At 40.6% G+C, this 24,321-nt stretch overlaps 1 protein-coding gene across 2 annotated transcripts in view; it reads left to right on the top strand.

Annotated features, from left to right (window-relative positions):
• The first annotated feature begins 1,053 nt into the window (after nt 1–1,053).
• Nucleotides 1,054–24,321, top strand: part of MAP3K7CL (MAP3K7 C-terminal like) — a 40,176-nt gene continuing 16,908 nt past the window's right edge. The window contains exons 1-3 of one of the 2 annotated variants that reach the window (XM_004264498.4): nt 1,054–1,549; nt 3,553–3,661; nt 17,037–17,098. In XM_004264498.4, the coding sequence (XP_004264546.1) occupies nt 3,592–3,661; nt 17,037–17,098 (132 nt within the window). In that variant the 5' untranslated portion in view covers nt 1,054–1,549; nt 3,553–3,591. Of the gene's footprint in view, nt 1,550–2,004; nt 2,140–3,552; nt 3,662–17,036; nt 17,099–24,321 lie in introns of those variants that run through there. The other variant, XM_049710087.1, reaches the window with a different exon arrangement.

Genomic DNA, 24,321 nt, shown 5'->3' on the forward strand with positions numbered 1-24,321 from the left:
ATCCATTCACCTATGAAAGGACCTCTTGTTTGCCTCCAAGTTTTGGCAATCATGAATAAAGCTGCTATAAACATCTGTGTGTAAGTCTTTGTGTGGACATAAGTTTTAGTTCCTTTGGGTAAATACCAAGGAGTGTGATGGCTGGATCATAATGGTAAGTACATGTTTAGTTTTGTAGGAAGCTGCCAAACTGTCTTCCAAAGTGGCCACACCATTTTTCACCCTCACCAGTATTTGGTGTTGTTAGTGTTTTGGATTTTGGCCATTCTAAGAGGGATGTAGTGGAATATCAATGTTGTTTTAATTTGCAATTTCCTCATGACGTATGGTGTTCAGCATTTTTTCATATGATTATTTGCCATCTCTATATCTTCTTTTGTGAGGTGTCTGTTCATATCTTTTGCCCATTTTTTTTTTTTTTTTTTTTTTTTTGCGGTACGTGGGCCTCTCACCGCTGTGGCCTCTCCCATTGCGGAGCACAGGCTCCGGACATGCAGGCTCAGCGGCCATGGCCCACGGGCCCAGGCGCTCCACGGCACGTGGGATCCTCCTGGACCGGGGCACGAACCCGTGTCCCCTGCATCGGCAGGCGGACTCCCAACCACTGCGCCACCAAGGGAGCCCTGCCCATTTTTAAATTGGGTTGTTTTCCTACTGTTGAGTTTTAAGAGTTCTGTTTATATCTTGGATAGCCATCCTTTACCTGGTATGTATTTTGCAAAGATTTTCTCCCAGTCTGTGCATTCTCTGGATACTTGTTTATCTTTAATTATTTAACCTCAACATCAACATCCAACTCTTTTAAAGTTCTACCCATCTTCAGGTTGATAGCTATTAAAAAGTTTGAACAGTTTGAACTTTCCCTTCCTGTTTACCATTGACTCAGTTTGCAGTCGGTTGCATCGTAGATGGGATCAAGTCATCAAGCCCAACAGCAGCTCAACCTCAGACCTCACGTTCTTAAGCCGAATCATCGCTGCCATCATCTGAGAGTCGGCTTGTGGCCTGTCCAAGTTGGCTGGGTCCCGGGGAGCTGACTGGAGCGGCCGACATTTTTGCTGACTGGAGTCATGCTATCTTTGCCAGTTTGCTGGAATAGACACAGACACCGATTGGGTCACGCTGAAGACATTCCTGTCTTGTGAAGCAAGTCTGTTTGTATTTTAGGTTTGCCAGGACTAATGAATTAAAACATTTGGACTCTCCACGACTTGCTGTTTATCAATGCCTCTGACAGGAGGAGGGATTTCTTTTGCTCTTGCTTTTTCTAGAAGCATGACAACATCCTGGCTGTTGGAGAGACAAGGAAAAGAGAGAGGGGTCGTGGAGGGAAGTGCAACAGGGAGGCCCCGTGGGACGCCGGAGTCTGGGGGACAGCAGGTAGCAGCGAGCCGCCCTCCCAGCTGTCACTGCTCCTCAGATTGTCAGCGGCTGCTATGCGGCAGGTGCAGCCTGCTCTGCCACTAGGTCTGTACTCCACAAAGGCAACGACCGGCCAAGGCAGTGGCTGGCCCTGGATTACACAAGTGCAGACACTCAACTAAGTGAGGTAAGGCGACAGGTGTGAAAACCCAACTAAATGCTCAGAGCACCAGCAACTTAACCAAAGCTCTGCTACCGCCGAGAGGAGGAATCAGTGGCCCATTTCCCCAGGCGGTGTGATGAAAAGGCAAGTTGGTTCAGGGGCTCTTGTGGCTGACACCGTGTGGAACTCAAAATCCACCCAACTTTGCCGCCGCCATCCTTTGGGAGGCGGACAGATGTTCTCTGTTGTGTGGAGGGGAGGGACTCTAATTAGCTGTGTTGATCAATTCCATTTCTCGTGGCTGGAAACACTGCCAGAGATCTATTTACAAAATCCCAGGAGGCAAACTTCCACCTCTTCTGGTTTATTTCTTGGTGCAGGAGAGCATTGGGAGATTTAGCCAAAAGAGGAGTGAAGCTTTTCATCCTTAGATGTTATGATAAAATGGTTTGGTGATGGTACAGGGTGTAACAATAAGATTTTTTTCTTTTGGCTACAACTTTAAGGGGTTTTTTATTGTCTGTTTTGTTAAATTTGAGACAGTCTGTTCTATTCCCTAGGAACAGGTGGCTAACAAGATGGTTGATTCTAAGCAGACGAGACTACACAGAAATGTATGTCAGAGCTAAGATAAAACAAATTTTGAGTCAAGTAACAGTGATTTTATATTACCCTTTTCTTGAGTCTAATGTTTCACATTAATACTTCTTTTCTAACTTAGAATGACATGACTTGGAGTGCTTTATGGTTCATTGCTACTTGTAGTGTTCAATGAATGGGCCAAATATGATTCTAACTGGGTGATGAACAGTTGCTGGTTTTTCTCCAAAGCTACACTAGGTGTTTAATATAAGCATGTTCTTTTTTCATATACTGGTGATAAGATGATTCCATATGTATGTATGTCTAAATATATATATTATATGTATATATGCATTCGCTTTGGCTCTATAAATAATTGTAAAAACAAAATTCAGTGTTCTAGACACTATTTTTAGATAGAGAAAAGTTATGGGAAAGAATCAGAAACCTTGCTGTGAGAAAATGTCCTGCTAAAGCAGTTCCCAGAATCTCGCTAAGGATGGTTAAAGAGATGATTTATATTTTGCCATTTTTAGAGACATTTTCTTTAAAACATCATTCAGAGTTTTTGGTTTACTGTCTCCATGAGAAGGAAAGTAGAAGGCTTAGGGGAAAGCATGACTAAAAATAGAAAAGTTAAATATATGGATTTAAATGACAAAGATATCTTGTGTTTATAATTATATCTTTTCCCAGACCCATTGAACAAAAATTATCAAATATCTTGGTTAAATTATTATACAAAGAAATTTTCATGTATTTTCACCCACCCCAACCCATATTATCTGCAGCATGCTTTTCCGTTCATTCTATCTTAGTTTATTAAATGATAAATTAGTAGGTGATGTAGATCATCAATAGGATGTTTTTAGGATGTGTCTTTTGCTCATATCACACAACCTTAGAAATGTTTGGTAGATTAATAGGTAGTTAATCAGATATTTAAAGCGCATACTATTCATAATATAACTGGGGGATATTTTAAAATAGTCTTTGGTATTCTTGAAATAATTCCATGATAGGTATTTGTTACCACTCCCAGATCAATAATTCAGATCCAATTTAGGCTTTTGAGTGTGAAAAGATGTCTGTTGCCTTATTAAGACTTCTTTATCCCCCTCAATTAAAAATAAAATACTATATAAGACCTCAAAGGGCCAGGGTTGGACTGGTCAGTGTAAGGGATACTAAAAAAGTGAGGTGGGTGGAGATTTTGCCCCATCTTTTATATTTTGTTCTAGATGTATTTCCAAAGCAAATGTTTTTATAAGCCAGAAAAAGAATTATAAATGGGACAGGTGTAGGGAAAGCAAGCTAGGAGCTAGGAATATCTTTAAAATAAGAAAGCAGTGCTTACTAACTTTCCCCTCTAAGTTCCAAAGGCCTCTGAGTATTCGAGGGGTAATGTTGGGTAAAGTGACAATGGCTCTTTCTTGTCATTACAGCTGGAAGACCAGGAGGAAGGCCAAGGCTCAGGTGCCCACATGATCAGCACAGCCAGGGTACCTGCAGATAAGCCAGTACGCATTGCCTTCAGCCTCGATAATGCCTCAGGTATGCTCTGCTTTGAGGGAAAGTGTTGCCTCCTCAGCCTGCCGCCTTCTTACCATCATTTTTTCTAGTTCCACAAAGGGCATTTAAAAATGCATGCCTGGGGACTTGCCTGGTGGTCCAGTGGTTAGGAGTCCGAGCTTCCACTGCAGGGGGCATGGGTTCGATCCCTGGTCGGGGAACTAAGATCCTGCAGGCTGTGTGGCCAAAAAAATAAAAATGCATGCCTGGCATGAGCCAATGATGGGGAGAGTGATTCTTCATCATGCATCGTTGGAGAGTGGCTTCCAGAAATGCCTCTGGTGACGCTTCCATCTCCAAACCTTTGGTCGTTTGAGCACATTTCTTCTTCTTCTTTTTTAAAAAAGTATTTATTTATATTTATTTAGGCTGTGCTGGGTCTTAGTTGCAGCACTCGGGACCTTCCTTGTGGCATGAGGATTTTTAGTTGCAGCATGTGGACTTCTTAGTTGCAGCATGCATGCGGGATCTAGGTCCCCCACCAGGGATCAAACCTGGGGTCCCTGCGTTGGGAGCACGGAGTTTTACCCACTGGACCACCAGGGAAGTCCCTCTTCTTATTTTTTTACTTTTTCCATTTTAGTTTTCTTTTATTATAAAATTCATGGAGCTATAACAATTTCTAATGAGAACAAATTATGTCATTGTTAAAACTGCACGAGGAAATGTTTATTAAGAGCTGGCAGTTGGCTAGGTAATATAAAAATATCACTGTCCCGGTTCCAGCAGCATTTCCTGAAGCCTAAGTTCCAAATGCTGGTTTCTCACTGGTGCTCCCACACTTCCGGCTAATAAACAGACTTCAGCGGGAGTGATGAATGAGACAGGTGAGGCAGACCTTCTTGAAATAGTATGGTCTGAGGTGAGGCTGCCATACATAGAGCCCTTTGTCATGGCTTCCTTCAATGACCTCTTAACACACATACTCAGTTCCACCGTCTTTGACAGGGGACCTCAGGTGGTGTGAGGTCACAGCAGTGAGGAAGGGAAGGCTTGGATCTCTTCCACTGGTGTCATCTTTTGCTTTCAGTCTAATGTCATCTGTTAAAATCACATAGTCATACGCTTAAACAACATTATCATTTAAACCTTGCATCTTCTGAGCATTGATTCCCTCCTTCCTTCCTTCCCTCCTTCCCTCTCTCCCTCCCTCCCTCCCTTGCTTCCTTCCTTCCTTCCTTCCTTCCCTCCTACAATGCTCCTGTAGGAAGGAATGCTTTAAAAAGTAATGATTGAAAAGGGACAGGTTCCTCCCCCAAATAATGCAAAGTAAGGATCTGGGCTCTGTGAAGTCTGACACTACACAACCCATTTAGACTTTACTATACCAAGTGATTATGGTGGTGACACCTCTGCCCTGGGGTTCCTGGACTATGCAGCCCCCAGTGCAGAATTCGTTCTAGAGTAGGAAGAGGTGAAGCCTTGACTCTTCATCATCTGTTCTTCTAACACTCTTCCCATGGCCGCTGTTATATTATATTCCCAATCAAGGTTGCCTTGCAAGACAATGATGAAGGGGAAACCTCCCAAAAGGCAAACCAATCCGTCTCAACTAAGAAATGACAACTACCACTAATTGCATTTGTCTTTGCATTAGATCTTCACTTATATTATTTCTGATCTTTAAAATAACCATGCAATGTAGGCATTACTATTTCCAATTTGCAGAGACAGAGATCAAGGTCCAGAGACCCCACTGTTAGTGAGTAACTGAGTTATGATTTAAACTCAGGTCCCTAGACTGGACTGTCTGAACTCTTCATTATCCCATCATGCATCTCTAGGAAGAAAAGGAAGCTATGTTTGTAGGGAAAGAGAGTATGTAAGAACTCTCTGTACTTTCTGCTCAATTTATCTGTAAACCTAAAACTGCACTAAAAAATAAAGTCAATAATTAAAAACAAAACAAAAAAGAAAAGCTCCTTCTTTTTTTTTTTTTGCGGTACGTGGGCCTCTCACTGCTGTGGCCTCTCCCGTTGCGGAGCACAGGCTCTAGATGCGCAGGCTCAGCAGCCATGGCCCACGGGCCCAGCCACTCCGCGGCATGTGGGATCTTCCCGAACCGGAGCACAAACCCGTGCTCCCTGCATCGGCAGGCGGTCTCCCAACCACTGCGCCACCAGGGAAGCCCGCTCCTTCTGTTTTTACGCATTTCATAACTACAAGATTTTGAGGAATAATCAGTGCTTGAGTGGCTAGCTCTCAAGACAGACACATGTAAACACAAAATCCCAAGGGAGAAAGAAGATGTACAATTTTCTTCCCTGTGCTCGTGTCCCACATGAGCAGGACAAGTCCTGTCGCAATCAACAGTGTTACAGAAAAAATCTAGTATATAAAGCTTGTTTATTTCAAACAATATTATTATATCATAATTTTGGGCAACACAAATAAACACATTGGTCCCTCATATTCATTTTAACAAAATTTAATTTATGTACAGAAAAGAACCATGGAGAGGTGGATCTTCTCTTTGGGCTACATGAAAGACTCTTCCTTGAAGTACAAGATGTACAACTTGTAATTAATTTGCCACCATCCTTTGAACCCTCTTGGCCCCTGACTGGGAATTCCTGCATGTTTTTCATCAGTCATTTTCGATTGGTTTGTTCCAGTCTCTTTCAAATGTCCCAAGAATGCCCACTTCTGAAATTCACAGTTTTTGATACAGTAGCTTCAAATAAGGGTTGTCATTTATTTCAAGTTAATTCCTGACTTCCAGTTCTACAGAAAGATGCTCATGAAGCCTTATGAAGAACCTTCTAAAACTAAATTTTGTAAAATGATCAGTGTGTCCCCATATCTCTCGAAAGGGCACCTAACTAGAGAATCCAAGACAGGAGCTGGGGTTCTGTGTTTCTCCATCTTTCTTAAAATAATCACCAGAGAGCACTTATCAAAAACATATGTTCCATGGCCCCACTCCTCCTGCAGTAGGCTCGGACTGAAGCCCAGCAATCTGTATTTTCCCATGCACCTGAGCTTACAAGTGCACAGAAAGATGCCTTGCAGATATCTGGGGACACTCCCTCTGAATTCTCAAATAAGGAGTGTGTGGAGTGTCACACCAAGCAACACTTGCCATCATACACACTATGCATGCCTTTTGAATTCCAGTGCATGTGGTCCATAGACCACACACTTAGGGGGAGAAGAAAGGAAAAATCCTAGACTTTTACAATAAATGGGAAAACTAAGGTAAACTTTTAGGGAGTAATTCCTTATTATTGAATTTATTCTTGAGGAGTAAGCAGAGTCCATGATAAAAGGAGATGTCTTTGCCTGTGAACGTTGACTTGTTCATTTCTTATGAGCCTAATACAGTGCTTATTCCTCTGGTCATGTTAGGACCGTTTCTTTTCTTTTTTTTATTTTTTTGCATATTTATCTGAGACAATTTAGTGTAGAGGTTAAGGGAATACGGCTTTGAAATCAGTGAGCTGTGGTTTCTAGATCCATTTCCATCACTGTTTGTATGATCTTGGGTAAGTCACTCAACTTTGCTGAACTTCAGTTTCTCATAAGATGTGTATAGTAATAACTCACAGAGTTCTTGTGAGAATTAAATGACACTATATAGATAAAACATGTAGCATAGCACTTGACATAAATTAAGGACTCAGTTAGGCCCTGTGTTTATGATGACTGATTCTGGAAAATAAAGGAAAGTATAAAGCATGAAGCAGCTTTGTGTTTCACCTACATCTCACACTTCTACTTCTTGTCAAGGTAGGGTTTATAGTATAACTGAGCTGTAATTATTTAGGGAGTAATTATCCAGTTGCTGGATTGTGGGTACCTCTGCTTCTGCTCTTAGCAGTTAGCTGAGCTTTACTTAGTTTCTATATTTCTAGCATTCTGCCAAAGGCTGGTGATATGTGCAAAGAGAAGTACAATATGATCTCTCCTGTGGGGAAAAATCTGTCCCCCAGAGCAGATGGGAACAGCTTCTTGGAAGATGTAATAGTCATCCTGGGCTTGAAGGCGGGTAGTGTAGGAAAGGTGCCATTTCTGGATACCACATATAAGAAAAGGAAGCTACACATCTTCTAACAATTCTTCTTCCTTTTCCCTTCAAACAGAAAGTGTGAGCAAATCCTAAGTCAGGAAGAGCACGATTTGTTCAGGAAATACTAAAACTCTCTTCAGCTGGAACAGAGGTCTGAACTGTGGAAGAGTTCCTGCCATTTACTTGGCCCCTCTCTGAGCTGGGCATTGTGCTGGAGTCTTAGGTAGAATGTGTATTTTAGATAGCAGTAGACTAGAGTTACCAAGTCAATCTTAAAAGTTCAGTGAAAGAGTCTGGATTTGATCAGAAGCAATAGAGTTTCAAGAGTCCTTGAGCAAGGGAGTAATATGATGAAAATGATGAGTGTTCAATTGAGATAGTCTAGAATGTGGGGAGATGAGAGAATGCAAGGGGCTTTTTATCATGGTACACAGACAAAGTGATGAAAGCCTGGATTAGAGAATGGAATGGGATGATTGAATTCAGAGTACATTTGGAAGGAAGGGTTGAAAGGACTTGGTGACAGACTGACCTGGGAGATGGGGAATTGATCATTGATCATTGATAGCAGAATGAGCCACAAGTTTTCAGAAAGACTAGGGACCTCTAGGGGCTTAAATAAAGGAAGCAAGTTGTTAGAGGGAAAAAAAGCCTTCTAAAATACAATCACCATTTCTAGCCTACCATTAGAACCCATCCTTAAGTAACACTTAGCTAGCCATACCTCCCAGAGGCAGCAACGCCTTTCTTTCTTTTTTTTAAGAATATATTTTATTTAATTAATTAATTTTTTTGGCTGCACCGAGAGGCTTGCGATATCTTGGGATCTTAGTTCCCCAACGAGGGATCAAACCCGGGTTCTCGGCAGTGAAAGCATGGAGTCCCTAACCACTGGACCGCCAGGAAATTCCCAGCAATGCTTGTCTTTAATAAACTATGATATGACTGGTATTACCTCCAAACTGGGAATTCCAAAGAGTTGACTTTCTAAATTGGGACCTTCATGAAGTTACTTTTCTCAATAGAAAATGTGCAGAAGAGAAATAGGAATCCCACTTCTTGGGTTATTAGAGACTCACTGGCCCTTCTCCAATTAGAGAGAATTTAGAGTTAGACAGACGTGAGGATTTGATGTTAATTACTTGAGAATTTTCTTTATCTTCAGCAGAGCCAAAATCTGGCACATTCTTGTGTAAATCTAGACCTTGGATTTTTTAAAAAAAAATTTTGGTTGTTATTTAGAATCAAGGATAGTGGTATCAGCCTTAGCTGGTAGCTTTAAACAATTTGTTAAAAAATTTTTTTTTCAAGCTATTAGAATTTTTCATATCTGGGCATGAATTAATCATGAGACCTTTAGTTTAAAAAAACTAAAGACCCACTCTGCTTAAGTAATACTATTTTGTCCTCACACATCTGGTGTTTTGTGTGGCAGTGGGAACTATGTGGAATAGCTGAAATAGCTATCCTTGAATCTAGTTTAACTGGGTGTCGTGTGAATGTCTTTTTGCATACATGTGCAAAACTGGCTCTCAACAAAATTGTGATGCAGGTGAAATGTCTCTTGTCATTGTCCCCTTCCTTCAACTTTTTCCTCCCTGTGGTGCCTTTTGGTGTTATTTCTCTCTCCCTCTTCAGGGCCCAAAAGTTTCTGTACTCTCTTCTCTTCGCAGTCTCAATCCTTGCTTTTGGGAAAGACTCTGGAAAACCTCATTCACACTAAGCAATAAGTGTCGAGGTTTACCTTTCTGTCTCTCTCAGGGTGTATTTTTGTGTATCAGTAGGAGGTCTAGGGATAAAGTTCCCACTGGAATTCTACCAGCCAACTTGGTAAGGATGGCGTTTGGGGACATGGGCTGGGTGAGCCTCTTTGAACTCTCCCAGGTGGCATTCTGTCCCAACTCTGACCCTACCTTTAGGGCTGCCTCAGCATGTATTGATAACAATAAGTTGAAAACCACTCAAGAGTGGGGTGGGAGTGGGGGGGGGTCTTCTATATTTACATCCTTTACAGAGTTGAGAACCACAGTAGAACTTAATTATCAAATACTATAAAATCAATAATACAGTATCTACAACCCCTTTGAGTTTGTTATTCTGATATCAGGTGAAGATTCTTTGAGATACAACTGGATTTATTGGTTGGACTCTGTTGCTTAAGGCTGTAAAGAAAGGTCAAAAAGGAAATGAATGCTTATGGAGTCCGTAGGTGCTTTTACTTGTACTATCTCATCAATTTAGTATAGGTGATAACTCTGCAGGAAGATGTTATTATACCCATTTTACAGATGTGGAAACATTGGCTAAGGGAGGTTAAATAACTTGCCTCTAATCAAGCAGTTAATAAATAATGGGAAGGAATTCAAAGCCAGGCTCTTGGGGCTGTTTTTACTTTATTGCCCATTTGGAGGCAGGATCCAAGTAATAAGAGAAAAGAATGATTGTTCCTGTCAGCAAATAGCTTCTCCAATGATCCTGGGAAATGATGGAGGAAAGTTAGTTCTGATATGTTTTCATAGAGTAGGAAAGAAGAAAGGGAGAGGTAAATTTTATTTAGTGGTGTCTGACAAATAAATATACTTCCAACGAGTTCATCTTGAAGCAGATGTTTCTGGGTGAGGGAGTATGTTTTTAAGCTGAATAAGTCAAAATATGCTTACAAAAGGATAAATCAGTAAGATTCACAAAATTATAGCTACAATAATAGTGACTAGATGAGTGTTTCAAAGAAACAAAAAATCTGTCTTTAAACTGAATCAGGTCTCTCCATGCAGAGAAATATCACTCAGTCTATTTGATGTATGATCTTGTTTGCCTGATCGTTTTAGGTACTGGTTAAGGTAACATGGTGATTTTTATTAATTATAAACAATTGACAATCTGCTAGGTATCATAAGAAAGCTCTCCCTTTATCCATATCTATAGTTTTAAGTTTATGGGCCCTGAAAATTCAATGTGTATTAGATTCGCATCTCTAATGTTTAACAAGCAGAAAGCAAAGGTTAAAAAAGCTTTTGATGTGTTTCAAAATGATATGATGCTCTAACAAGACCAAGGTATCCAGAAAGTTTAAAATAGTTTTTTTGATGTATTGGTAATGTGATTTGCAAACTTATGTCACTTATTTTATTTCTAATAATAAAATGTGAATCTTGATTTAGATTTAAAGGGAAAGTACTCAAAGACCTTTCATGTGTAAGTTAAAAAAATTTTTTTTACAATATTTTATATAGAAAGTGCTTTGATAAGGAAGTAAAAGAGAAACACTTTTAAAATTCAGACTTAAATGAAGAGAGCTGAGGTTATGGCCACACCAAGGAAATCTCCCTTAACTTGGCCTGGGGAAAACTCAGTAATTAGAGTCAGTGATCTTGACCCTAGCTGTTCTCTTTGGATTATTCGGATGATGAAGATACCCTTAACCCCCATCATTAAACACATACATATGCGCATGTGGGCACACCCAAACACACACACACACACACACACACACACACACACACACACACACATCTTGCCTCCCCATTACCACTTGATTGAGTTTATGGTGAAAAGGAATTTAAACTCGATTATATTAAGCATTCATTGTTACTACTGATTATTTCCTAGGTGCCAGGCTTTAGGCGAAATGGTTGACATATGCATTCCTTTACTAATAAGTTTCTGAGACAGAGAACGTGACGTCCATTTTGCAGAGGAGAAAACTGAGTCTCAAAGAGATTATGTTGATTGTCCACATTCACCAATTAAAAAGTGGTCAACCCAGGGCTTCCCTGGTGGCGCAGTGGTTGAGAGTCCGCCTGCCGATGCAGGGGACACGGGTTCGTGCCCCGGTCCGGGAGGATCCCACATGCCGCGGAGCGGCTGGGCCCGTGAGCCATGGCTGCTGAGCCTGCGCGTCTGGAGCCTGTGCTCCACAACGGGAGGGGCCACAACAGTGAGAGGCCCGCGTACCGCAAAAAGAAAAAAAAAAAAAAAAATAGTGGTCAACCCAGAGATTCAAAGGCAGGTTTATCCATCCTACCAAATGGCACCAACCTGCTGTGTCCTTAGTGGTTAGGAGCCTTCACAGGCAAACAGTTACCAGGAAAGGTTTTTCATGAGCCTCTGCAGTGTAGCCACTGCCCAACTCACTTGCCTCTTAAGTGTCAGTTTGCCCCTGGTGCCCTGGACAGTCTCCAGGAGACCAGCACTCAGGGGTTGTCCTGGAGGCAGGACCATAATGTGTAGAGGCACAGTGCAAACATTCTGGGGCTCTTCAAAAATTATTAAAAATTTCAAGACAGTGTACCCGGATCATTAAACCAAGGGTGGGCCCGCCTGCGAAGAGCTCCTGCGACTGCGCAGGTGCATTCCCACGAAGCCGGCTTTGACTGCCGGAAGCGTAGACGGGTTGAACGGATTCTGGGCCAGCTGCCTCTCGAAGTTCCTCGTTGGGGAGTGGAGTGAGGTTTGGGGATGTTCTCTGAGCGTGACTTCTCCCTCTCCCGAGGTCTTCTTCTCTGTGTGGAAACCGACACTCATTCTATCAAGGATTTAGAGTTTCCCAGCACAGACCCAGTTGTACAATATTTAGGATGGAGGGCACAGTGGGATGGGGAGAGAGTTGACTCCAAAGTCCAGTCAAGATGTTGTCTAGGGCAGTTGTTCTCAAATACTGGTTCACAGACCTGGTCTGGTTCTGATGAAGTTTTCCTCTCTGATGTAAAACAAAAGAAATAAGGACAGCACCGTGAGGTTGTGTGTGTGTGTTTGTCTATAAAGCTAAATTTATCCATTATGATGGATACACTTGCATTCTCAGATTATATTTGTCTTATAATTTTGGTGTTAAAATGTTCTCTGTCATAAAGAGATGTTAGAGATACGTGGTCGTTGTTTTGGAATCTTCACTAGCTGAATAAAAATTTGGACAGTCTAAGGGCATGATTCCCAAAGTTTGGGGGAAAATTTTACTGGCTCATGAAATACAAGTGCACGGGAACCCATGAAGCAGAAGGTGAAGAAGCCCAGGGCAGCATGAGAAGAGCCCTGGGCGGGGAGACACCCCTTAGTCTTACGAGACTCTTCCTTTCGCGGGGCCCTTGTCCTCAGCTCTGCTCTGAGAGACTGGGACCAGATGACCAGCAGTTCCTTCCAGCTGTAGCATTATCTGAGAGCTCTGGCTGCATAATTACTAAATAACAGTGAGGATTTGGATTACAGACCCAATGGGCCTCCCTTATCTGATTCATGGAGAAGCACAAAGCAGACAATTTAAGGAAACCTGAAGCAGGATAACCACCAAAGCAACCCAACAGCTGCTAAATAGACACTGAGACAAGCCCATCATAAAATGTACTATGGTATGTCATAATGGTTGGGATACCAATCAGAAAGTTCTATATTAAGTACCATTGACTTAGTCACATTGTGTTTGCAAAACAAGCAGTGAACATCTGCTTATTAAAAAAAAAAAATTCCTCTTTCATTCTTTCCTTTATCTTTCGTCCTTTAACAAATTCCTGAGGATACATTTTTCTTGGTCCATCAAGCCCACAGTGTCATTTTGGAAAGGAAGCCTATGAATTATTTTCTTAATGCATTAAAAAGTGTGGTAAAGTGATTTGCCGGTTTGGCATAGAACCTCAGTCCCTGCCTTGAATGTAATAGGCATTTAATAAATATTTGATTGATAAATAAATTTTAACAAAAAAGTACTTGCATTCTGATTTTTTATCACATTATAAACATATCTAGCAACTGCTCTCCTTTTTTAAAAAAAGCCAAATTTTCCAAGGGGGTGTCTTGCATAGCTACTGTACAATTTACTTTGTGCTTCTGGAATTGTCAAAACAAACTTAACTGCTCTTAGGAACTCCGATCTGATATCACTGTCAAAATGTTTTACAACGATTTGGCCAAATGTTTGTGGAACAGCTGTGCTACTAGTCTGCCTAAGTCATTTTCCTTCTATCTTTTTGGCCCAATCCTGTGATTCATCATTCTGCTTTTAGAATATTTGCCTATTTTTAAAACCAGTCAAAGAAGGCAGCCACTGTTTAAAAGTAAACACACCACACATCAACTTGGAGCAGCTTTGTAAGCAGCTTTGCAAGCCCTGAAATTTCTGGCTGGCAGGGATGCCAGCTAAACCAGATGGCATCAAGCAGTGAAATACCGGACTGGCTTTCAAACTCAGTCATCTCCTTACATCTGTCTTTGGTTTTCTTGTTTCCAATGCCATTTCCTGCTTGGATTAAATCAACTTTAACAAAACTCTTGCTTTTATTTTGCCTTTCTAAAATATTTATTATATGTTTATTTCTATGTCAATCAATTAGACTTTTATTTTTTCCAACTCGATGAATCTAATCTTAAGCCTTTACTTATCTGCAAAATTATCAGCTTGGTCCCATATATATGCCTTTACATGGTGTGACTATCAATAATGACAGATTTTTATAATGGGCTTTATTAATTCTGGGTCATACCAGATATTTGCTATTTACTATAGTCATGCAAATGAATAACTCTTTTCCTTTTTATTTTAAATTTTTTATAATTAAGCAGGAAGGAGCGTGACTTCATGAGGAACAAGGTGGATTAAGTCCCAGGAAGACTTGAGTTTCATTCCTGGCTGTCTTTTAGAATTCTAGAATGTACTATCTGCTCTGTACTTTGTAGAAGTGGTTTCTCCTTCTAAAAAGTGGCTGCTCATCTGTGACTATTAAGGTTGGGGTGCCAAAGTATAATATGTTCCCATTTACCCATACCAAGTTGTTCCAGCCTTGAACTCAATGAGTGGAAATAATCATGATGTTTGGGTTGTTGATATTTTATTCAAGTAAATTGAAATGCACCTTAGACCAAAGTCCATTTTATATACAAACTATAGGTTTTATAATAAAGGCTATCTCCAAAGGGTCAGTAGAAACAAATGGTTATTTCTGTCTTTTTAAAAAAATTTTTCTGTTTTTTTGGTGCCATTCTTTGCAAATGATGGGGTGGATTGACAAAGCCACAGTATTTGGCAGAAGTTGTCACCTCCGAGTAGAAGAAAGCATTCCAAGGGCCAAGGGATTGACTCTCCTTGTTTCCTTGTGAGATGGCACTCCAACCTGCAGCGAGAGTCTTGGGAAGATTTCCCTGTTTCTACTTGCTCTCTGCAGTTACATAGCGTCGGTGAACCTGGGGGCATCCATTGTCTGGCAGGTACAGGAACAAATGGATTCACAGTTGGTGCCCCATTGCCATTGTCTGAAGCCACTCAAGTGGGAGTATTATTACACTACTCTTGACTAAATTATAGCAGAGGCCCTTAAGGTGTTTGGAAGAGGTGAATACTGTCCTTGTTTGAATGATATTTCTGGTGATTATCTTCAGTGCCTTCGAAGAAACGTAGTCTCTTAGAAGCCAGGAGCTCCTCGTGTGCTGTGTTTTATTATGGATAGTACTGTCAGTGAGTAGGGAGAGGATGCTTACTTCTGCGTTGTGCATGGCCTGTATTACTTCTTCTCGTTCAAAGAGGACTTCAACAGTTTTTATAAATAAATTTGTTTATAGTAGTGAGAACATAAAAAGCATGATCTTTCTTTCTTATAATTTAAAATAGATTTGGTATTGAAATTATTCACGTAGCCTGTATTTCATCATAGTCTCATAGTCATACCTGTGGTACCTGTGGTTGTCAACAAGGAGAGGATTGGAAATCTATGGCCAGTGGACCCACAGAGCCAGATACAGAGGTTCTGCTGACAAGAGGGCTGTCCTCTAGTACCAGAGCTAGGTCAGCAGTATGTTCTTTTTTTTTTTTTAAACTTCCAAGGACAGTCTTTATTAGTGCTAAAATTACTTAGTTAAACTCCAACCTGAACTGCTACACTTCTATCTTTATCTGTAGAAAATAATGGAATAAACACCAATAGCTACTCACTGCTCTAGATCCCATAACTCTTTAAACTTCCTAGTGAGGGTCAAAATGCTCTACTTCAAGATCATATTATTCTTGAGAAGCACTTTATTCTGACTGTATGCACAGCTTTTCTTCCTTTTCTTTTTTTTTATTGCAGCATTATTTATTATTACTAAAAATTGGAACTCAATATTCACCAATAGGAAAATGGACAAATACATTCAAATAATAAATGAATGAGTGAATACTGTATATCAGTTAAATGAACAAACTAAAACTAAGTTTATTTAGTTCAATCTCAAACACATAATGTTAATCAAAAAAAAAGAACAAATTTTAGAAGAATATCTACAATGTGATTCAATTTATAGTTTAAAATCATCCATGCATAGTAATACTATATTACCTATATAGTTTGTGGGTGTATACATACATAATAAAAATATAAATACATACATATACATGATAACCTCTAAAATCAGGATAGTGGTTACTTCTGAACATGAAGAGGTAGAAGGGGAATAGAGTTGTCTCCACTCACCTTATTTCTTAAGCTAGTTTCTTACCTTTTCTTACCATATGAATTCAATTGTCATGAATTCCATTAGAAATTCTGCAGTAGAAAAACTCTCCTCCTTGCCAAATAATTGAATGGTACGATTCTCAACATCTTTTTAGTCTAAGGAGGTCAGCCTTATGGCTATGGCAAGGATAGCAGAAGTATGTTCTTGAAGAGATTCGGATAAACTTCTCTCAGGTTTCCTCTGATGCTTCTGTGAACCACCTCTTTTGATCCAGGAACACCTGCCTGTTGCCAGTCAGCCAGATGAAGGCAGCTGAGGACAGAGTTGCGGGCTCTCCCGCATCAGGACAGTGTATAGGCCTCGGGTTGGGATTGCTGCCTGGTGCGTTGGGAAGAAACGCCCTGATCAGGTTACTGCCTGTCACCCACTGTAACCCAGAGGAAGCTCTGGTCAACTGCCTGTCAGTGGTGGTTTGTGGTAAGAGCTGGGGGCAAACCCATCAAAGCTTGCCACCCTTGGAGTCTTTCAGAGCAGAACTAACACTTTTTTTCACTAACACGTTCTTCTGTCCCAGTGAGGTTGTTCTGGTCACCTCATTATTACCTGGTTAAATAAAGCATTTTCCTGAATATCATATTTTTTGGTTTTGGCTAACGTAGGAGTATTGAAAGATAAGTAGTACTTCTTAATTGGAGAACTACTAGACTGAACATTTGAGGATTCTGATACTTGTTTGCAAAATTTTGGTCAAACCAACTACGCCTTCTGTGCTTCTGTTTGTACCAAAAAATAAGCCAAATTGCCTCTGCATTCTTTCTGTCCCTAACTGATGTATACTGATGGTGCAAGTCCAAAGATGGTAACAGCAAGAAAACTCTCCTGAGAGAAAGGGCTCTAATAGTGAAGAATCACTTTATTTTCATGTTTTAGATGATACACCTCCTGAAGACGCCATTCCTCTGGTCTTTCCAGAATTAGACCAGCAGCTACAGGTAAGGATTTTTCTGCAGTCTTTACTCTTTCTTCCTTAGTTTCACAAAATACAGTGAGTGAAAAAGTGGTCTAATTGAGAAAGATTGACCTGGAGACAGAGTGGGGGACATTTCACGTCATCAAGGTTTGCATTTCTAGGGTTTCAAGGTCATGAAGCCCTCAGGTAATGCCCCTGTCTGTTTATGTGGCTATAGCATGAGAATAGCAAGAACTTAGGGGACTTCCCTGGTGGCACAGTGGTTAAGAATCCGCCTGCCAATGCAGGGGACACGGGTTCAAGCCCTGATCTAGGAAGATCCCACATGCTGCGGAGCAGCCAAGCCTGTGTGTCACAACTACTGAGCCTGCACTCTAGAGCCCACGAGCCACAACTACTGAGCCCATGTGCCACAACTACTGAAGCCTGCACGCCTAGAGCCCATGCTCCGCAACAAGAGAAGCCACCGCAATGAGAAGCCTGCACACTGCAACGAAGAGTAGCCCCCGCTCACCACAACTAGAGAGAAAAGCCCTCATGCAGCAACAAAGATCCAATGCAGCCAATATTTAATTAATTAATTTTTAATAAAAGAACTTAGGGTGTAAGCTCCTACTTTTAAGGAGTTTTGGAGCCTGGGGACAGGGCTGGTCCCTGCTCTCCTTGCTTATGGATGTTTCTGGGCTATTGTAGTTTTGGCCCATTTTGGATTAGTGATTTAGTGATAAACTACAACGGACACTTGTCATGTGTGGCGAGACTTCAGAATAATCTTCCTTTCTCTACTCCACGCTCACCCTCTCCCCAGTTCTCTGACAATTTGTAGTAGAATGTAATTATTTTAAGTTAGGCCTTCTGAATACTGTCTGGTTTGATCTATGAGAAAAATATTTTGTATGTGTAGTCTATGGATGACCTATCAAAGATATCTAATTTTAATACACCAGAATTATTTGAAAGAAGATAATTTATGACCCTTTCATTTTCTTTAGGTGATATATGGTGATCCCAGAAAGATGGCTTTAGGAAGAGGCTCTGCTTAAAATACCTGGATACTGGCCTTGGGTCAAATGTTCACCTGAGTACTTCACTTTGCTGTCACATTTAGACCAGTCTAATAGGGGTTTTGAATCCTGTGCACAGATGTTTGCTTAGTCACCACTTTTTTCTCTAAATACTGATTCTGAAAGCCTTTAGGAGGGGTCTGCCACCTCCAGTTCCCAACTGATGTTTCTTCTTGTCTTACACTTGGTAGCATTTCCCATGTGTGGGTGTGCTTGGCGTCCTGAAGTCATTTGAGTTTGGGGCCCCTGGACCAGAGCAGCCCTTGACAGAGGTGGGAAGAACCAAGAATGAGCCCTTATGCAACCCAAGATAGAATCCTTTTTTTTTTTGGCTCCAGTTCTTGTCTCTGTGCCCAGTGCACTGAATTAAAACCTGGAAGCAACTAGGTTGGGTCTGAAGAGCTGGTGTTTCACTGCTGGGATGGTCCCCTGAAGATCTATCCAGCACAACTCAGGTGTGACCAGACCTCTTGGAGGAGCTCTTGTCTCATCTCTGCACAGGGCTGGGCATCGTCACGGCCCTCCGACAGAAAGCCTGCCAACAGAGCAATATCAGTAATGTAGAGATTTCTGAAGACTGTTCAGGAGGTTATACTAATGACCTTGCAGCTGTCAAAAGACAGCTCTGTTCTCCTCTAAAATTTCCTCTGCAGCTATCAGCCATCGTATCTCCTTCCTCTCCCGTCCCCCATGCAGGGTCTTCAGCCCAGCTCTCTGGTTCCTGCTGTCTAACCATATCCCCCAACCTCTCTTCTTCTCACCATGGAGGACAACTCAGCTGTTCCTCTGCTTTTCCGTCTGGTGTGCTTACATGACGTACAACCTTCCTTGCTTGGGTTCTCTCCTCACTGATGGGCTGTATGTGTGCTGCTCATGGTGTAGTTGGGATTGCAAAATAATAACTATATTTTTTTCCCAGTCACAGTTTTTCCCCTTTAGTTTACTGTCACCACAAAGCTATTTTATTATCTTAGGAGTCAGCTGAAAATAAGGAGTTAATGCGTTTTGCAAATAAAAGAGGGAAAGCATGTTTAGATTCATATTCCCCCACCACTATTATGGATCATTAATTCTACTTTCTTGTGCTGACAGTTTTTTTCCTTTGGGAACATTAATGGTCTTCCCTAGCTCATGGATCATTCTTCCCAGGATTCATGGCACCTCTGGCAATTATCCAGATAATTTTTCTGTTAAAGCATTGCAAGATCCCTTTGAATTTTATAGCTTTAATTCCATTTGACATATATTAGAAATTAAGTCTACTTAATTATTTTAATCTAATGAGACTATTTCATCTTCATTGATCCTTAATGAATTAGTCAGTTGAGAAGCTGATTTCAGACTCAGGGGTTATGATACCCCCAACTTCCCCACCCTAAGATATGGTATTGCTTTGCCTCTTCATGAACAGAGAGGACCTTCCCAGCACTATAACTAAAATCATTTCAGTAAGGGCTTGTTTTTTTGGTTGAACGATATGATTGAGTTTGTTATAAACATTTACCAGTGGCCAAGCCATTTGGTTAGGGTTGCCTCTGTCTAGGGCTGTTGTCAGTTACCTTTATTCTACACTCCAGGGTGTGAGTAACTAAAATATAAGATGGAGGGGATTGAGAGGGGAAAGATAACACAGAAAGCTACATCTAAAAGCAGACTCTTGTTTCCATGCTTAGCATAAGCATATAAATTTAAGACATTCTGCAGCAGGAAGTCTCTATTGAAAGAAATGAAGATGCTTTATGTATGAAAGGAACAATCCATTCCATGGAGCAGGCTGTCTTTACAGTCAATCCAGTGTGCTTTTATCACATAATAATGACTCTTGAGATTTAACCAACCATCATAATCCTCTACAGAAAAATAAGTTAGGTTACAAAGGCATATGAAGGGCCTTGTGGTTGTTACTATTTGCTTGAGGATGAACTGACTCTTACTTATCTCTGCTAGAGCCTTAGAAACGTGCCCAGTGAAAACGAATTGATGCCAGCTGATTATTGCTGGCCTTCCTCTCTGAATACCCTCAGATTTAAATCCTACCCATGCATATTGAGTACTGCTAGGCAAGGGGGGTTTCCCCACAAATGACCTCATTTGATCCCCGCAACAATTGTGTAAGCTAACTATTATGTCTCTACTTTAGGGATGAGAAATATGAGGTCAAAGTTTGGTCTACATAAATTTGCTAATTCAGACTAGATCCCTGATTCTGAATCTAGGTAGCCTTCATTTCTTTACAGCTTTGGGGGAACCTATGGCCTGCTTACATTATGTTGATAGGTGGAGGGTTTTTGGTTTCTGGCTTGCGAAGTTGCCATAATGTGGTTATAGAACAACCTAGTAAAATCTATTCTGGCTTCCTGATATCCGTTACACGTTCTTTCATAGTTTATAAAATGCAGCTATAAAGTATCTGTTTGGTAGATACGCTATCACCACTTTGACCCCCCCAAGAGTTTTCGGTTGCTTTGCCAAGAATGTGGACATGTTTAAGCATGTAATTCGTGGGGCTTCTATTTTCACAGAAGCCAAAAAAAGCCTTGGGCAAGAATAGCAGTGACAAACATTTTTCTCGATGTCTCTATTAAGGCAAAATGTTGGGCAAGAGACCTTGGGCTAAGGTAGGTGTTAAAATGAACATCTCTTTGTAGGCCTCCGCCCAGGGGCAGGTGGTAGGTTGGTTCTATTTTGTGCGGATTCCTTTCCTGGAATTTGGCTTCTAAATTCTTCATGTCCATTAGGGGCCATGTTTGGGTAGAGCTAGTTTAGACCATACAGTCAAAAGAAAGGAGGTTCAATCCTATGTCCATGTGTAAGAACGAATGAAAAATCACTACTTTTCTTTAGGCCTCCGTTTCCTTCTATTTGAAGAAGAGGTAATGATGGACCTCCCTCCCTTTTCTGAAGGATGGCACAATCCTTTAATAGTCTCAAGGTCTGGGTCAGAACCAAATTTGTCTTAAAATTTAACCACATTGTAATGTTTTGGAGGTTGTGGTTTGACCTATAGATGATCCAAAGCTAAGCTTTGTGGTCTTTGTTGCCTCAGAAAGAAGAATATGTTTTATTTGTAATCAGGTGGAGGACATGCTGATAATTAGATTGTAATAAATCTAATGGGAGTGACAGTGACTGGGGCATAGGCACTGGCATTAGGCTGGCATGAATTTGGACCTCAGCTCCACACCTACTAGTTTTGTGATTTGGGCATGTAATTTACTTTCTGTAAACCTCACTTTTCTGACCTGCAGAGTGGACATAATATCTCACATCGTTGTGTGAATTAAATGTGATAATGAACAGATCGAGCATGGTGCTTGGCAAAATAATTGCTCAATTAATGTCAATTTCCTTCCCTGGTGAAATTGTTTATTGAATGAAATATTTAAGCACTAATATCTTTATATGTGTAAAATGAAATGAGAGAAACATCTCTTTGGATTCTTGGGTTAGGAACAGAGATGCTGATGCCCTCTTCTTTAAGCTAAGGTACTTGGAAAACAATACGACTCTTTTTTCAAACCAAATTGAGCAATAGCTTCAATCCCTCCTAAAGTACTCCCATCTAATCTGAGAAGACAGTAACAGGTGTCTCCGTGGTACACATTGAACTTGCTTTTTTCTCAGACAGAGTTTGGTAAGTCCAGAAACTGATGTCACCTCCACAAATAAACAATTTCGTAGCTTTGGTTGTGTACTATAGTATCTTGTTGTCCGAGCAGTCACTCCAGAAACTTCCTTTAGGTCTTGCATCAGTGTATCACTTGCTATCTGGGAAACAAAAATGGTAGAAAGTGGAGGAGTCTTAGCATTCTAAGATTCTACTGCACTAGTCTTGAACATCCAGAGAAAACACTGAAAAAATGTCTGCCATTTTCTCTCTGAGGCACACGTTGAAAAGTATCTTACAGTTGTTTTTCTGGCTGCTGGGACCACACAGAAAACATATATAGATATCTTGGAGCTTAATTTGATCCCTTTAATTTTTTTTTTTTTTTTTTTGAGAAGCCCAGTTCATTAGGATATGCATTGTTAGAAGCGTTTGGGGCGCTCGAGTTCTTGCTCCCTTTAATATTGCCTACATCGATAGAAATGACTTAAATACCTTCATTCCGGGGCTTCCCTGGTGGCGCAGTGGTTGAGAGTCCGCCTGCCGATGCAGGGGACACGGGTTCGTGCCCCGGTCCGGGAGGATCCCACATGTGAAGCGGCTGGGCCGCTAAGCCTGCATGTCCGGAGCCTGTGCTCCGCAATGGGAGAGGCCACAACTGTGAGAGGCCCGTATAACGCAAAAAAAAAAAACAAAAACAAAAAAACCTTCATTCCAATATTATATAATGTATAAGATATGTAGTATAATTAGTACTAGTGCTGACTTTGACCATAATGTAGATAGTATATTTTAAAAATATTTACAGTTCTTGATAACAGAGTTTTCAAATATTGCAATTAGTCCTGTCTGTGTTTTTCCATTTAGTTTTAGCAAATTATGCTTGTTAATTTGGGGACATTAAAATGCAACATGAATTTAAGCCAGTCACCCCCATTCTGCCTCCAAAATAAAGATAACACTGAGAATCAAGGAATAAATACAAATACAGTCTGCTCAGCAACTGTAGAATATTTAGCTTCCTAAATATATCTTCTGTGTGGGAAGCTGGGAGAGGAAAATTAAATTCTTACATTTTTGAAGTGGATGGGGCCAGTAGTATTTGAAGAAGCCAAGTAGAAAACGGAAACGCTTAAGCTGGCTTTGCCTCTTGCGGAGAGATGCTTGGCTGGGTCTTTTCCCACGGGGCTCCTTCCAGAGGACAGAGTCCATTTCGGGAGGAGCTTGCTATAAACCGGTGGATGGGATGGTGTGGCTCAAGCCTGCATTCTTGGAACAGGAGCCTGTGGTTTCTCTCTTACTTCATTTTGTTAAATTGGTCCAGATGACTGGGGTGGATACCAGAGATAGTAGCGGCTCTCTCACACTGCCATGTAATTTAAAGCCCTTGCAAGCTCCATCCTCAGGCAGTAGCAGGATAAGAGGGGATAGAGGAAAGGGGGTGTGGAGGAAGTGCCTCCTCCTGGGCTCTGACCTCATCCAAACCCCAATCTGTGTCTTGGGAAAATGTGTTTCAAAGTTGGCTTGAGACACTGTTAAGGGAAGGTCTTAATTTAACCTTCTTAGAACTGGCTGGGTTGTGAGTAGACCAGATACCATGGCATCGAGTGGACCGGAAAAGTTGTTTCTGTGACCCTACAGAGTTTGTCCCCTAGTGCCTGAAGAATACTTTTACCTTTTCATTTTCACATGAAATATCTTTGGCTTCCTTTTCTTTGAAATTCAATATTTCATTCTTTAAGCAAGAGCGTGTGATAAATGCATACAAACCATGGGAGGATGTAGGGTAATTGTGGAGAAAATAACAAGGAAACTTTCTCTTCCTGAAGAGAAAAGAAATTCACTATCAACATGGAGTTTATTTATTGCTTGCCCATTCCCAGCACAGGATTATAAGTATGAAAATCTCTTGGATGAAATAGTCAAAATCAAGCAATGAGAACTGAAATAAAAAGTTTTATAGATAAACAAGGATTTACTGTATAGCACAGGGAAATATATTCAATATCTTTAATAACCTATAATGGAAAAGAATCTAAAAAAGAATATATATATATATATATATATATATATATATATATAACCAACCAACCAAACCACTTTGCTGTACATATCTGAAACTAATAAAATATTGTAAATCAACTATACTTAAAAAAATTTTTTTAAAACTGTGTTAATTTTTATTCCAAGATGTTAATAGCTGTTTTCATCTGGGTTATCACAGGCATTCTTTTACGTTATTATTATTATTTTTAATGTGAACACATGTTAAATAGTATCTTAAATCCATGTACAGTTGATTAATTCATGGGTGCCAGTGTTTTAAATGTCACATGATGTAAGCCTACTAGTAGTTCCATTTTTAAATTGGAAACCTGATTCTTGTGCTTGAATTTTAGGAATCTATTTCCTCGGGTAAACACTTTATTCAATGAACCCTGTTGGTTATATATTTTCTCCTGTTTTCAGGGCTTATAAGAAGGTAAGAGAGAGTCACTCTCAGTGAGGACCTTATGATGCTACACACAAACCCACATTATATCATGAAACAATGAGAGTGTGCTATGTCATGCA

Source organism: Orcinus orca, chromosome 5 (genome assembly GCF_937001465.1).
Source record: "Orcinus orca chromosome 5, mOrcOrc1.1, whole genome shotgun sequence".
Classification (NCBI taxonomy): domain Eukaryota; kingdom Metazoa; phylum Chordata; class Mammalia; order Artiodactyla; family Delphinidae; genus Orcinus; species Orcinus orca.